Source organism: Pseudophryne corroboree, chromosome 6 (assembly GCF_028390025.1).
Source record: "Pseudophryne corroboree isolate aPseCor3 chromosome 6, aPseCor3.hap2, whole genome shotgun sequence".
In the NCBI taxonomy this organism is placed as follows: Eukaryota; Metazoa; Chordata; class Amphibia; order Anura; family Myobatrachidae; genus Pseudophryne; species Pseudophryne corroboree.
In genome coordinates, this window is record NC_086449.1 from 268,142,418 (window position 1) to 268,156,939 (window position 14,522).

The 14,522-nt window shown below is 43.9% G+C and overlaps 1 protein-coding gene across 3 annotated transcripts in view; it reads left to right on the forward strand.

Annotated features, from left to right (window-relative positions):
• LOC134932010 (endogenous retrovirus group FC1 Env polyprotein-like) overlaps positions 1-11,867 on the forward strand; it is a 109,330-nt gene extending 97,463 nt beyond the window's left edge. For all 3 annotated transcript variants that reach the window (XM_063925999.1, XM_063926000.1, XM_063926001.1), the window contains one exon: positions 9,278-11,867. In XM_063925999.1, the coding sequence (XP_063782069.1) occupies positions 9,558-11,492 (1,935 nt within the window). In that variant the 5' untranslated portion in view covers positions 9,278-9,557 and the 3' untranslated portion in view covers positions 11,493-11,867. The remainder of the gene's footprint in view (positions 1-9,277) is intronic.
• Positions 11,868-14,522: the final 2,655 nt, after the last annotated feature.

Consider the following 14,522-nt stretch of genomic DNA (forward strand, 5'->3'; position numbering starts at 1 on the left):
AATCTGGTATTTATGCCCATAAGTGATAATGAATAGGACCCTAAGGGAGGTAATGAGCGAAATTAGTTAGAAAATGAATGAATTGACGTGCGGGCTAATTATTAATGGGGAAGATGAAAGGGGTTCATTATGTTGAATGGACATGTTATGATGAGTCTCATTGTGTTAATGATGTTGAGGAGGGGTTATTTAATGATAAGACGGGTGATAATATGTCGCAGTCACAACATGTAGTTTGTATTACATTTTGGGTACTAAATAGCTCTCTACAGTATATTGATGCTCTCTGGCCAATGATACGGTGGTCACTAATGCTCTTTGCAGTGGCGTAAGTTTGTCCCAGTTGCCCGGAGTCAAGAAAAATATTGGTGACCCCCTATATATATATATATATATATATATATATATAGAGAGAGAGAGAGAGAGAGAAAGAGAGAGAGCAGGCCTGCAGATTTTAGCTATATGAAGCTACTACAAAACCATTGCTACTGGGCAGATCTTTGTAGGAGTCCAGCCACACACTACATAGATCTGCTCAGTCACTCACAATGCTGATTATTTCTCTGACAATTAATTTGCATGTGTCATATCCAGGATTAGAACCCACAACCTATTACACTGGAAGCATGCACCTTACTGATGGAGATATTTGCTCTTGCATAGGAAGTATGAGAATTCTAACTATATGAAGTTACTTGTAATTGTCAGAGAAATAACTGCATATAGTTAGATTTCCCATGCTTCCTTTATAGGAGCAAATAGCTTCATCAGGTGTCTGCTTCCAGTATATCTATAATAAAGAGGGTGTGATTTGTAAGGTGTAGTGACTAGTGGGGAAATCAGCTGCGGAAGAGATACCGGCTGCTGTCAACTAACTTAATTGATTAATATCGCTGAACACACAGAACCGGAGGAGAAGTGCCCCCCTTCAAAGCAGGAGCCCGGCGGCAGTTGACTCCGTTGCCTCCCAGAGTTCTGCCTCTGGCTCTTTGTATTATATATAATACAAAGAGCATTTGTGTGTGTGTCCAGGTGTGTGTGTGTGGGGGGGGGGGGGGGGGTGTTCTGGAGACAATCATAGTTAGGGCATCTATTGCATACAATCTAACATCCCTGTCTGGGTTCCTATGATTACAGTAAATTGCAGGTATACTTGTCATTGTGCTACTGCCAATTTACACTGGCTGCTGGGTAAAGCTTGGTATACACCTGGCCAATGGGTCAGATGACCCAGCCGACCTGTCTATCGATTGGCAAGTGCATACGCACTTACCAATCATCCGCTGAATGTGTTGTGCCTGCTTCACCACTGGGCAGGTATTAAAATTGTACTGGCATTAGCATAAAGTCACAGATTAAACTGCAGCAAAACATACAAGAAAGACAACTGTGTTCAACTCAGAATCACACCCTATAAGTAGTTATCCTGCTCCCTTAACTGACCCCGCCACCTCAAAAGACCTCACACCCATTAGGGCTGCTTTTCCGTTCCAATCCGCCCGTGGTTTATGCTAAGGAGTCAGGAGATGACAGGAACATAAAGGTATCTGTGTATCATAAAAGGTGTTTATTTTCAACACCTCCTCTCAGGTGTATCAAGATAAAGGCCTACCGTGGGCCAAAATACGTTGACAGGTTAAGGAGTGTGAACAGCTGTTTTTCCAAATTTCATAACTATATAGGTATGACTTTTTCATTCCATTAGAATATCTGGAAGAATACCTTTGGATCATTTTTGGTTTTTATTTTTTGTCTTTTTGTATTCTTAAACTGTAGTTTGTACAACATTGGCGTTTCACCGTGGCTTTCATGTTTTTATATCGTGTTCTAAATATCACATTTGTCTCGGATTTTTTATAAAAATAAACTGTGCTTGGAAATATAACTCTTTTCAGTGGCAATTTCTAGAGTATTCTGATATAAGAGGTCTGAGGCGTGTGAGATTATATATACCAAAGTCTAAAATAAACCCAGATATGCTTCAAACTATCCCCATCTGCTGTGAGTAGGGTATGCCCTCATTCTTCAAACACCTTGTGTGATACAAAGATACCTTTATGTGTCTGTCATCCTCATCTCCTGACTCCTTAGTCAGTGGGGTACACATAAACTATCAGGGGTGATACTCTAATCCTTCACTTAATTGGGTACTGGTTGAAAATAAACCTTTACGTACATGTCACTATATCATATAGTGTGAGTTGGGTTACACCCACATCTTCATATAGTCTCCCTTCCAACATGCACGGACAGCGTTATTTAAAAAAATAAAAAAAAACCCAGAAAAACTGTTCTACACGTGTTTATTTTCTTTTTCATGAGCGCACGTACCTAACGAAAGATACGAGGGAGGTGGTCTTCTTCTGGTGAAGTGTGAATTACCAACAGTGATTATGAGGGACATATAAACAAATCTCACTCTGTGATTATTGTTTTTACAGCGCCTAAGATAATAAGCCCTACTATTTTACTGTATTTTTAAACTTGGCAAGGTTTCTCAGGGCAGGTTTCTCCTGGGCTGCTTATAATGCACCTTTTTACTAGGGGTTCATCCTTTTTTCTACAGCCTATAAGATGGCAGTTAGGAGCAGACTGGTTGGTACTTAGGGGTCAATGTACTAAGACTTGGATAGAAGCAAAGTGGAGAGAGTAAGTACCAACCAACCAGCTCCTAAATGTCATTTTTCAAAACCAGCCTGTAACATGGCAGTTGGAGCTAACTGGCTGGTACTTTATCTCTGTCCACTTTATCTCTCTCTAAGGCTTAGTACATAGACCCCATCTCCCTGCACGTTACCACTCTCCAAGGCTTAGTACAATTGGCCTTTGAAATACTCACTTTTCGGGTCTGGTCTCAAGGATTTCTGTTTGTAATTGTGTTGTTGGTTTTCAGTATACAGTATTCAGTGTAGGAACATATAGGAACAGTGTACTATAAGTAAAGCAAATGACTCTGCATTTTTAGTCCATGAAGTAAGAACGGTAACTGTGTAAAATGCCAAAAGTGGGGAATACTTTATAGGCACTATATGTGGCCATAGGTGGTGTACACAGGCCCCTGGGTCCGGGGGGCGGGGGGGGGGGGGGGGCGGACACCACACACATTGCACCCATATTTTAATACTCACCTCTCTGGAGTCTAGCGTCATATGCTGCAGCCGTCGCGGCAAAAAGTCACTTCAAAAAGGGCCGTAGATTCCGGGACAATGCCGGAGAGTACAGCGCCGTGGTGAGGACGGGGCCCACCCAGAGCCTGCACCGAAGCCCCCTCCTCTCTTAAAACGCCAATGTGTGTGGCTAATAGCATCACACATAAATTACCTTAAAAGCTTTTACTGGTAGACAATTCTGAATTTATTTGTCATTAATTACCTGAGAAAATGATACCAAGAATATTTTACCACACTAAAGAAGAACCCCTTTCATTCACACACTACGTTATTTCCAGTTAAACCCGCTTGGTACAAAACTAAGTTGTTTAATAACAATGCATTTATTTCATGAGAGAGTCAATCCCAGGAACAGATACTGCAGTCACCAGGTTTATGCTGCCGCACATAAAATGTTCAAGTGTTTCCGCATTCCTGGCAGGTGTTGAAACGTAATTGCAATAAACAATAGGACGAATAATGTCTTAGGGGGTAATTCAGAGTTGATCGCAGAAGCAAATTTGTTAGCAGTTGGGCAAAACCATGTGCACTGCAGGGGGGGGGGGGCAGATATAACATTTGAAGAGAGTTAGATATGGGTGGGTTATTTTGTTTCTGTGCAGGGTAAATACTGGCTGCTTTATTTTTACACAGCAATTTAGATTTCAGATTGAACACACCTGAAAGGGTTAAAGCTCGTCTCTGCTTCACATGTCATAGAATTGTTTGTGTTACAGAACTGTTTGTTCCAGCACATTTTTTGCTACTGTCTTTGTCTGTTATCTTTTTATACCGTGTGAATAACTTTTCTATTTGAGTACAAATTTGCCCATATATGTATATCCTTCCGCTGCGGCAGTTTCTAGCCAATCATGTTATGTTGACCCCCTTTTGTGTTCTGTCCAATTAGTTATTGACTTGGGACATACACGCCCTAAATCCTTTCTTTTATATACTTTTGTTAAACAAACAATAAACAGTGTGAATCTTTACTGCTTGTGTTTTGCATGTTACTTGTAGCAAAAGGTTTACACTCACGGACGTCTAAGAGACTATCACATCGAGGGTTAAAGGATAGAGGAAGAATCCTTACAAGTGGGGGCTCTTGCCGGGATTCAGTTGATCGTCCCCGGACCGGGAAGATAGAGAATTTATTGTCTGTCTTTGCCATACGGGATTGCGGTCATACACTGAAGCTGAATCCGTGTCAGTGTTCTGGGAACACGTGACTAAACATCTTTAATGTCTGGGACTTAAAGATACGTCTGAGAAGTGACCAGGGGTCCAAGCGCAATTCTCCAAAGACGTTAGTATCTGGGATACTTAAAATAGACCTGGGAGTCTATACATAACGTAGATTTTACCTCGATTTGATTGTCTACTTATTATGTTATGGCCATAACAGATATTAGAGTATAAGTTTCATGTATTCAGCTTGACGGGTGGTAAGTGCACGTCTGTTGAATACCCTTATAACTTTCTTGCTTCCTATCACAATACGCTGCATTTCCAAGTCCCTGTACGAGTGGTGAGTAAACGTACAGATTATTACTATCGATTGTTCTGTTAAAGTACTATGCAGATGATATTGTGATATTGTCAATAACTAATTAACTGGTTAGCTGATGCATGCATAGAAAGTTGTTGGAAATTGTGTTTTTACTATGGGCTCTGGTCAGAGTAAGAAAACTGTATACCCCCCTCCCCTACCCGGGGAGACATGTAAAGAATACGTGGCCCGTAATTCTACCTCTGATTATTATTTGATTGATCCCTGGGTGGATAATTTAGCAGGGTGGACAGAGAAAGCAGGACAGGACCCATTTCCACGGGAAGGCAGTAATTACCCTTTCTATATGGATATGGTTAAAGGTCTTTGTTTAGGGGATAGGGAAGCCTGGCCGTGGTATGATCATGATCCACAATGGGATATGACATATATGCGGGCCGGGGGTGAGCAGTGGCTGACCATAGCGCCCTATTGGTATGATAAATCCATCAATAAGAAACAAAGGAGGATTAAAAATATCAGTTCCCAACAGCACAGAAGGGAGGAAGTGAGAACCTGTAAATCTTTGAAAACCCTCTCGCCTCCCCCTTACATTCCAGTATATCCTGCTCTTAAAGACACAGATCTCTTAGCAGCAGTAACCCTTTCACAGCAGATGGGATCGCCTCCAACTCCACTGCTAGAAAATGCGTCCACTAGCTCTATCCCTAACGCACCAGTAACCCAGAGTTTAGATAATAGTGTAATAACCTCCCAGCCCACATCCCTTAAACAACCAGCCACCCGCCGCACAGCCGATTCCACTATCGCTGCCGAGGGCTCCTTCTCCCCCCATGTCACTCGAAGAGGAACTGAATTCTCTGACGGCGGTGAAGCTTCTTCCACCACCGTTGCCCTCCACTTACCCTTTATGACAGTGGGAGACCAAATGTTAACAAAACCCATTGAAATAGAAGATTTAGACAGGATAGTAAAACACTGTCCCAAGCCCACCATTACCCCCGATGGCTGTATATCTTATTTGCGCAAAGCTTGCAAAGGACGCAGCTATACACAAGAAGACATGAGGCTGATTATAGATGGTGTAATCGACCACTATAATGGATGGGATTGGACAAAGGTCCCTGCCATCCACACACCTGCTGCACAAAATAGTGCCGCTGCATACCCCCTCAACACACTGACAGGTATCGAGGATATGTGGAAGGAAATTGATACACATATGAAGGAAGTCTTTAAAACCCGTGCTTCTTTGCCTGTCGCTGTAGCTTGTAAACAGAAGCCTTCAGAGTCTGTTACTGAGTTTTGGAAAAGGTTTAAGGACTGCTGGACAGATGACGCTGGCTTACCTTTGCTTAACTCGGAAAGCTTACTCATTTCCACCTTCATTAACAACCTTCTACCTTCTGTCATAGTTTCTGTTAAGCAAAGCGTCTCTTCCTGGACTTCTGATAGTACGAAAGATTTTGAAAAAACATCTGTATGAGAAAGAGGCTGCAGGGTGTTTTGATGTAAAGAAACCTGCACCCACTCATAACTATCAGAACTCCAGACGCTTTGACAGACAGAACCAACCCCGCAGTCAGGGAAGATTCCAAAGACCCCAACATAAACCACCTACAGGAGACATGGCCGGCAAACGGCACACCTCCTGTTACAACTGTGGCCAGGATGGTCACTGGGCAAGAGATTGCCCCCAGCCCCCTCAGACACCTCGACAGCCTGCTCTGAATCCTGCCCCCCAACAACACCCCCGCCCACGCCATGACAACCCTCTCTCTGATCATGTACGTTTCAGAGTTGACTGGCAAGACCCCGCGCACTGACGGGGCCCGGAGGAGGGTATCCCAGCCTTTATTCAACTCACCCGTCATTGGAAAGATTCACCTCTGCTGCCACTTATTATAAATGGAAGTAAAATTCCCTTTTTAGTGGACAGCGGTGCAACAACCAGTGTTTTGTGTTCTGACCTATATGATGGTGATTTGGAAAAGACTGCTCCTTCAATGGGAATCAATGGGATACCCACCAATGCCTGACTTAGCCCAAGTAAACCCCGCTCTTTGGTCAGAAGGTCCATATGACACTGGCCTAATCTCATGCACACCATATAAGGCCAATCTCAAACCCGACTCACAACCTGTTTATCAAAAGCAGTATCCCCTCTCACCAGAAAAGATAGAAGGTCTCCGCCCCATGATACAGCAATTCTTACAACAGGGTATTCTCAGACATATTGTATCACCATACTGTACTCCTGTGAACCCTGTTGCCAAAGCTGATGGCAGTATAAGATTTGTACAGGATCTCAGAGCGATCAATCAGTTAATTGTCCCAATTGCACCAATTGTTCCAGATGTAAACTCACTCATTTCTGCAATCCCTGCAGATGCTGCGTTCTTCTCTGTAATTGATTTGAAGAATGCCTTTTTCAGCATACCTGTAGATTCACAGACACAATTACTTTTTGCCTTTTCTTTTGAGGGTAAACAACTTACCTGGTGCAGATTACCCATGGGCTATATTGACTCACCCGTTGTCTATAGCATTGTACTCCAGGCCACATTGAGGCCCTGGCAACCTCACCATGGTTCAGTCCTGCTACAGTATGCAGATGATCTGCTGCTCTGTAGTCAAACTGAGGAGGCCTGCCGAGAGGATGGTGTTTCATTACTAAACTGGCTTTGTGAATGTGGACACAAGGTGTCCAAAACAAAAATGCAATGGTGTAAAAAGCATGTTGATTACTTAGGTTTTGTGCTCACTCAGGGAGAGAGGAAAATCAGTCCACAACGCATACAGTCTGTATTGGGCCTGGTCACCCCAACTACCCAGAAGGAACTACTGTCCTTCCTGGGTATGGTAAATTACTGCAGACAGTGGATATCTGATTGCTCCTATTATGATAACATTTTGAGACAAGCCACACTGAAGGACAAACCTAAAACTGTACAATGGTCACAAGAAATGTTAACTGCATATGAAAGTTTAAAATGTATGTTGATGAAAAAGTCCGGCACTTGGCCTCCCCAATTATGTACTACCTTTCCATCTATATGCAAGGGACAATTGTAAAACCATGGCGGGGGTGCTCACACAGTTTCATGGAGGGAAGTTGCGCCCCGTGGCATTTTTTTTCCAAAGTCATGCCAGTGTCTGTGCAAGGTATGCCTGCCTGCCTTAGGGCTCTGGCAGCCTGTGCTATGGTTGCAGAAATGGCCACTACCCTCACTTTAGGCCACACCACAGTACTCCACACCACACATGATGTCCTGGCAATTCTTAAAGGCTTACACATACAGCACATGTCAGCACAACGCCTTAGTGGATATGAAGTACTTCTTTTGGGCAACCCTACACTTACCATCAAGTACACTGCCAGTTCTTCTGGCCCTACACCCATTCTCAATGCCCTTCTAGGCTTGAAAGGTCCCGAGGATGAACCACCCGACCTACATGACTGTGCTGCTTCCATTGAAGCTGAAACCTCTCCCAGACTTGACATGTCTCCCGTTCCCATACCAGGCGCAGACATAGTTTTTGTTGACGGCTCCTGTAGTAGGCCCAATGACAATACATACCAAGCTGGCTATGCCATTGTCACCCTCCCTGACACTGTGTTGGAAGCCCTACCAATACCTTATCAGTCCGCGCAAGCTGCAGAACTCATTGCACTCACTAGAGCATGTCCCTCCCTTGACAACGTCCATCTGCTCACTCAACTTCAAGCTGCTGCGACTAATACTGATCTCTCCGACTGGACTTACCCAATTCTGCAGAAAAAATCCTAAATCAGGATTAATCTGCAAAGAGGGGAAACCCTGTATACCCCAGTCCAGTGCCCCTTTGCTCATTGCCCATTACCATGGTGTTGGTCACCATAGTAGAGCCACAACACTCCTCCTACTAACCAATGATTTTTATGTTACTAATGCCAAATCACTTGTGGACCAGTATGTTAGCAGATGCATCACTTGCCTCAGGAATAACCCTAACAACCCCAATAAAGCTAAACACCAGCATCTTGAATACCCCACCACCCCTTTTACACACTTACAAATTGATTTTACCCATATCCCTGGTACAGGTAAACAAGAATATGCCCTGGTCATTGTAGATATGTTCTCTCGCTGGCCAGAAGTATTCCTAACTAAGTCAGAGGATGCCAAGACAGTAGCAAGAATCCTAACACAGAAAATCATCCCTAGATGGGGGTGCCCCCTGCAAATAAATAGTGATAAAGGCTCAGCCTTTACAGCCAAAATCACACAGGCCTTAGTAAAAGCTCTACCACCTGCATAGCTTAGGGGTCGTAGAAAGAATGAATAGGACCCTCAAAGACAAACTAAGGAAGGCCACAGGAGGTACCTTCCACAAATGGAAGCAAGTCCTCCCTATCATCCTAGCAGAAATTAGGATGACCCCACAGAAAACCCTAGGGTACTCCCCTTTTGAGATATTGATGGGTAGGCCTTTTCCCACCCCATGGGCAAAAAAACCGTTGATAATACAGGAAGGAGATCTAGAACTTATAAGGGAAGAGTATGTCAGGGCCCTCATAACCAAACTTGATGAGATTGAACATGAAGTTGTTTGTAAAAATCCTTTGAATCCACAGGAGCCAACACACCCTTTCAAGGTTGGAGACAGAGTCGTGGTAAAGGTGCTCCCCAGGAACAAGAGCCCAGGAGACTTCACCTATGGTCCCGAGACAGAAGTCGTAGCAGTGACCAGAACAGCAGTCCTGACTGACGAGGGGCCCACTTGGATTCATGCATCCCGAGTAAAGAAAGTTCCCAGACCAGACCTTGAAGAAGAAGCAAGTGATTCCAGTGAGGTACGAACAGGGGCGGACAGCCCTGACCTCCCACCTAGCGAAGACAGAAGACCAGAGGAGGATGAAGAAAATGCCCCCTATCTTTACCCTGGGAACTACCTTGATAGCCCTACTGGCCCACATCCACCTCACAACATGTGAAGTTGACATTACACACACCGACGGGGTTCCCACCTTGTGGTATAATTCCTCCAATACACACGTAGCCACCTATGTCCTAGACTATTTTATGTTCCCCAAGCTTGCTGACAACAAACATTTCATACAGCAAAAAAGGAAATCAGGGATGTCCGAAACAGTTTATATTTGTGTTACTGATTCCTGGTGGGGATATAACTGTGATTCCTGGGGATCCGTGGGGTGGAACACGGGACTTGATTGGGGGTACAGACCATCAGACGCCTTAAACAGATGGAGTCAACCTGATGGAGTACCCCTACTCAAGAGACTGTCTATCTTTAAGATGGATGAAGGCCCGAATGCATACAGGTTTAGACTAAACATCCAACACCCTAGCAGAGCAGATAATGGTACCTATGTAGTTGGGATATGGTGGAAAACAGGGTACTTTAGCGCAAGACAGATCTTTTATTTATGGGATATGTTTAAACATCCAGCATACCAGTCCAGAGTTTCTCCCCAAGGTAAACCTTTAAGGCCTCATATTGCTACCTTTAAGGATATGGTAGCCATTAATAACCCCACTTTTGAAGACGTCCTAGCCATTGAAACCGGTTTCTCTGACATTAATTTCTGGCTAGAATGGATGAAGTATAATGCTGCAAAACATAATATGAGTAATTGTTACGTATGTGGCAAATCTAGGCCCCACTTAGGTACAGTACCTTTAAACATTCCTTTAGATCAAGAAGGATGCTTCTTTAGCCTATACAATGATACTAAAAATAATGATAGTCAGTGTGAAATGTGGAAGAAGGAATATCCTATATTATTAAAAAATCCTAATCCCGGAAGTACCATAACCATATACCCCGGGAATTATACCTGTTATGTATCCAACACCACCAAAGGAAGGGATTTAAAACCTTTCCCACCAGGGTATTGCGCAGAAAGAAGGACAACTGTCCTAGTTAATCAAACTAGATCATTAGGCGACATCTACTATATATGCGGGGATATGAAACTTAGGATCAAATTGGATACGCCCTGGCATGGTGAGTGTGCCCTGGCCAAAGTCATAATGCCACTTCTAATGATCACCGAAGACCACCCCACTCCTTCCTCTAATTCCCCTATCCTTCGGAAGAAAAGGACACTCCCAGGAGGTAGTTTTGACCCCCATGTATACATTGATGCTATAGGGGTCCCAAGAGGGGTTCCAAATAAGTTCAAAGCTAGAGACGAGGTAGCTGCAGGATTTGAATCTTTATTCCCTATAGTGACTGTAAACAAAAATGTAGCGTGGATTAACTATATATATTATAACCAACAAAGATTTGTTAATGATACCAAAGAGGCCCTTCTGGGAATATCTGAGCAACTAGAAGCTACTTCCCATATGACCTTCCAAAATAGGATGGCTCTGGATATGATGCTAGCAGAAAAAGGTGGTACATGCGTTTACATCAACAAAGCCGAAGGATGTTGTACCTATATCCCTGATAACACAGGTCCTAACGGTAAAGTAACATTAGCCATACAGAAACTAGAGTCATTATCAAAAGAACTCAAAAGGAACTCAGGTGTTGATAATCCATGGAGCCAATACTTTGGATGGGTTGAAAACTGGAAACAAGCCCTTATACAAATAGGTATATTTATACTTATTACCCTTATTCTTGTTACCACTATTGTTTACTGTATTATCCCGTGCTGTAAGAAGCTCACCTCCAAGGGTATCGATAATGCCATAATGTACAATGGTGCCCTGTCCCATACTACTGAAACTGAGGTACCTGGCCCTGAGTCATATGCCCAGTATCTAGTCCACTGGCGTGCAGAAAGACGTAAGCTTTGCAAGAATCATATAGTATAACAATAATGATTCTAAGAGGGGAATGAAAGGGTTAAAGCTCGTCTCTGCTTCACATGTCATAGAATTGTTTGTGTTACAGAACTGTTTGTTCCAGCACATTTTTTGCTACTGTCTTTGTCTGTTATCTTTTTATACCGTGTGAATAACTTTTCTATTTGAGTACAAATTTGCCCATATATGTATATCCTTCCGCTGCGGCAGTTTCTAGCCAATCATGTTATGTTGACCCCCTTTTGTGTTCTGTCCAATTAGTTATTGACTTGGGACATACACGCCCTAAATCCTTTCTTTTATATACTTTTGTTAAACAAACAATAAACAGTGTGAATCTTTACTGCTTGTGTTTTGCATGTTACTTGTAGCAAAAGGTTTACACTCACGGACGTCTAAGAGACTATCACATCGAGGGTTAAAGGATAGAGGAAGAATCCTTACAACACCCCACCCAAATCTAACTCTCTCTGCACATGTTATATCTTTCCCCCCTGCAGTGCACATAGGGGGTCATTCCGAGTTGATCGCTCGCTAGCTGTTTTTAGCAGCCGTGCAAACGCATAGTCACTGCCCACGGGGGAGTGTACTTTCGCTTTGCAAGTGTGCGAACACCTGTGCAGCCGAGCTCTACAAAAACATTTTGTGCAGTTTCAGAGTAGGTCTGAACTTACTCAGCCCTTGCGATCACTTCAGTCTTTTTGGTGCCGGAATTGACGTCACACACCTGCCCTCCAAACACCCGGACACGCCTGCGGTTTCCCTACCACTCCCAGAAAACGGTCAGTTGACACCCATAAACGCCCTCTTCCTGTTAATCTTCTTGCGATCGGCTATGTGTATGGATTATTCGTTACATCCAACGCAGCGTGCAATCAACTCAGAATGACCTCCATGGTTTTGCGGAACAAATTTGCTGCTGCGATCAACTCTGAATTAGGCCCATAGTTAGAATCTGTCCTGCCCATTCTAATGACTGTTTGTGATTTTATGTGTGGAAAGGGAAAGTTTGAAAAGTGCCAGATATGTAGGTAAATGTATATACTGTCGAAATAGGGGTGGAAGAGGTATCAGCGCACTTTATGTGCGTTATAATGCTTCCCCCCCATGTATGATAGCAGTGGTGATTGAACAGTGACATATCGATGCTGCCATCTAAAAGATAGCAAGCCGATATGCGCAGGTAATGTATGAACGGTCAGCATCGCTGACCGTTCCGTCACCTGCAGCTGTCGATTTTGACAGCTGCAGGTATTGATGCCCATTCACCACAGCAAGTACAGAGCTGTCCCTGGCTGTGGCTGCTGCCATCTCCAGACTGCGCTGGGAATCTCGCGTGATTTGCGAGATCCTGCGCATGTGCAGAGGAGCCGGCCGGGAAGGAGACACAACGGGGCAGCTCTGAGCTGATGTGCTGTGTGCTCACGGGGACATCGGCGGAGGGGGGAGCAAAGATATTCTTACATCTTGTAATGTCCCTTCCTGCGGGATCCGGTCTCTAGGTCGGCACTATCCCGGTCGACAAGGTTTCTAGATCGACAAGGTCTCTAGGTCGACATGAGTTTTTCACCACTTTTTTCTTTCTTTGAACCTTTTCATACTTAACGATCCACGTGGACTACAATTGGGAATGGTAACCTGCGAGCGAAGCGAGGGGACACGGTGCATTACTTGTGGTTCCCAGTCACTCTATGAAGAAAATTACACAAAAAACCATAAAAAACTCATGTCGACCTTTTGACCTGTCGACCAAGACCATGTCGACGAAAAGACCCTGTCGACCTAGAGACCATGTCGACCTAGTTACTGTCGACCAATAGTGGTCGACCTAGGTACTATCTACCTTCCATACCACATCCCTTCCTACTTCCCTCATGGTGTAGAGAAGAAAGGGCTATAAAGTAATTGAAACCAACTAGCACCTTTTGTATATTTAATGCATCATTATTATTATTATTATTAATAATGTGTACTTATAGGCCGCCCCAACATTCCACAGCTCCGACCAATGGTGAAAAAAAGCAGCATAAAACATAACATAAAGGTACACATGGTAGATGTCATAGAAAATGTACAAGACAATGGCCCTCATTCCGAGTTGATTGCTCGCTAGCTGCTTCTAGCAGAAGTGCAAACGCTGAGCCGCCTCCATCTGGGAGTGTATCTTAGCTTAGCAGAAGTGCGAACGAAAGGATCGCAGCGCTGCTACAAAAAAAGATTGTGCAGTTTCAGAATAGCTGCAGACGTACTCCTACCTTGTGATCACTTCAGATTATATAGTTCCTGTTTTGACGTCACAAACACGCCCTGCGTTCGACCAGCCACTCCCCCGTTTCCTCAGCCACTCCTGCGTTTTTATCTGGTACGCCTGCGTTTTTACACACACTCCCGAAAACAGTCAGTTACCACCCAGAAACACCCACTTCCTGTCAATCACTCTGCAGCCAGCAGTGCGACTGAAAAGCGTCGCTAGAGCTTGTGTAAAACTGCATCGGCTTTTGTGGAAGTACGACGCGCGTGCGCAGTGCGCCCCGTACACATGCGCAGAATTGCCGATTTTTAGCCTGATCGCTGCGCTGTGAACAACGGCAGCTAGCGATCAACTCGGAATGACCCCCAGGGGCAAACGCAGGATATGCAGGAGGAGGTTTCCAGAGGGTGGTGGAGCCAAGCACGGGGGTGGAGACTGTGGTGACCCAGTATATGCCAGGTCCGTTAAACTAGCATAGATAGATAGATAGATAGATAGATAGATAGATAGATAGATAGATAGATAGATAAAATGTATTTTAGAATAGTTACAGAGCTATTCAAAAAATGTATTAGAAAACCATCACTGTATAGAAACATGACAATGCCAGGTGCTAGACCTTGAAGGGGTTAGCCAGATAAGGAAACCAATATGCATATATATACTGTATATACACTCCCCGTACTCAGGTAGCATATGCCGGTGCCCTCCGGTAATAATGAAACAAAGCCATTACCATCCATAATACATCTGTCGGCGGACCTCATAGCTCAGAAAGACTTTGTCTT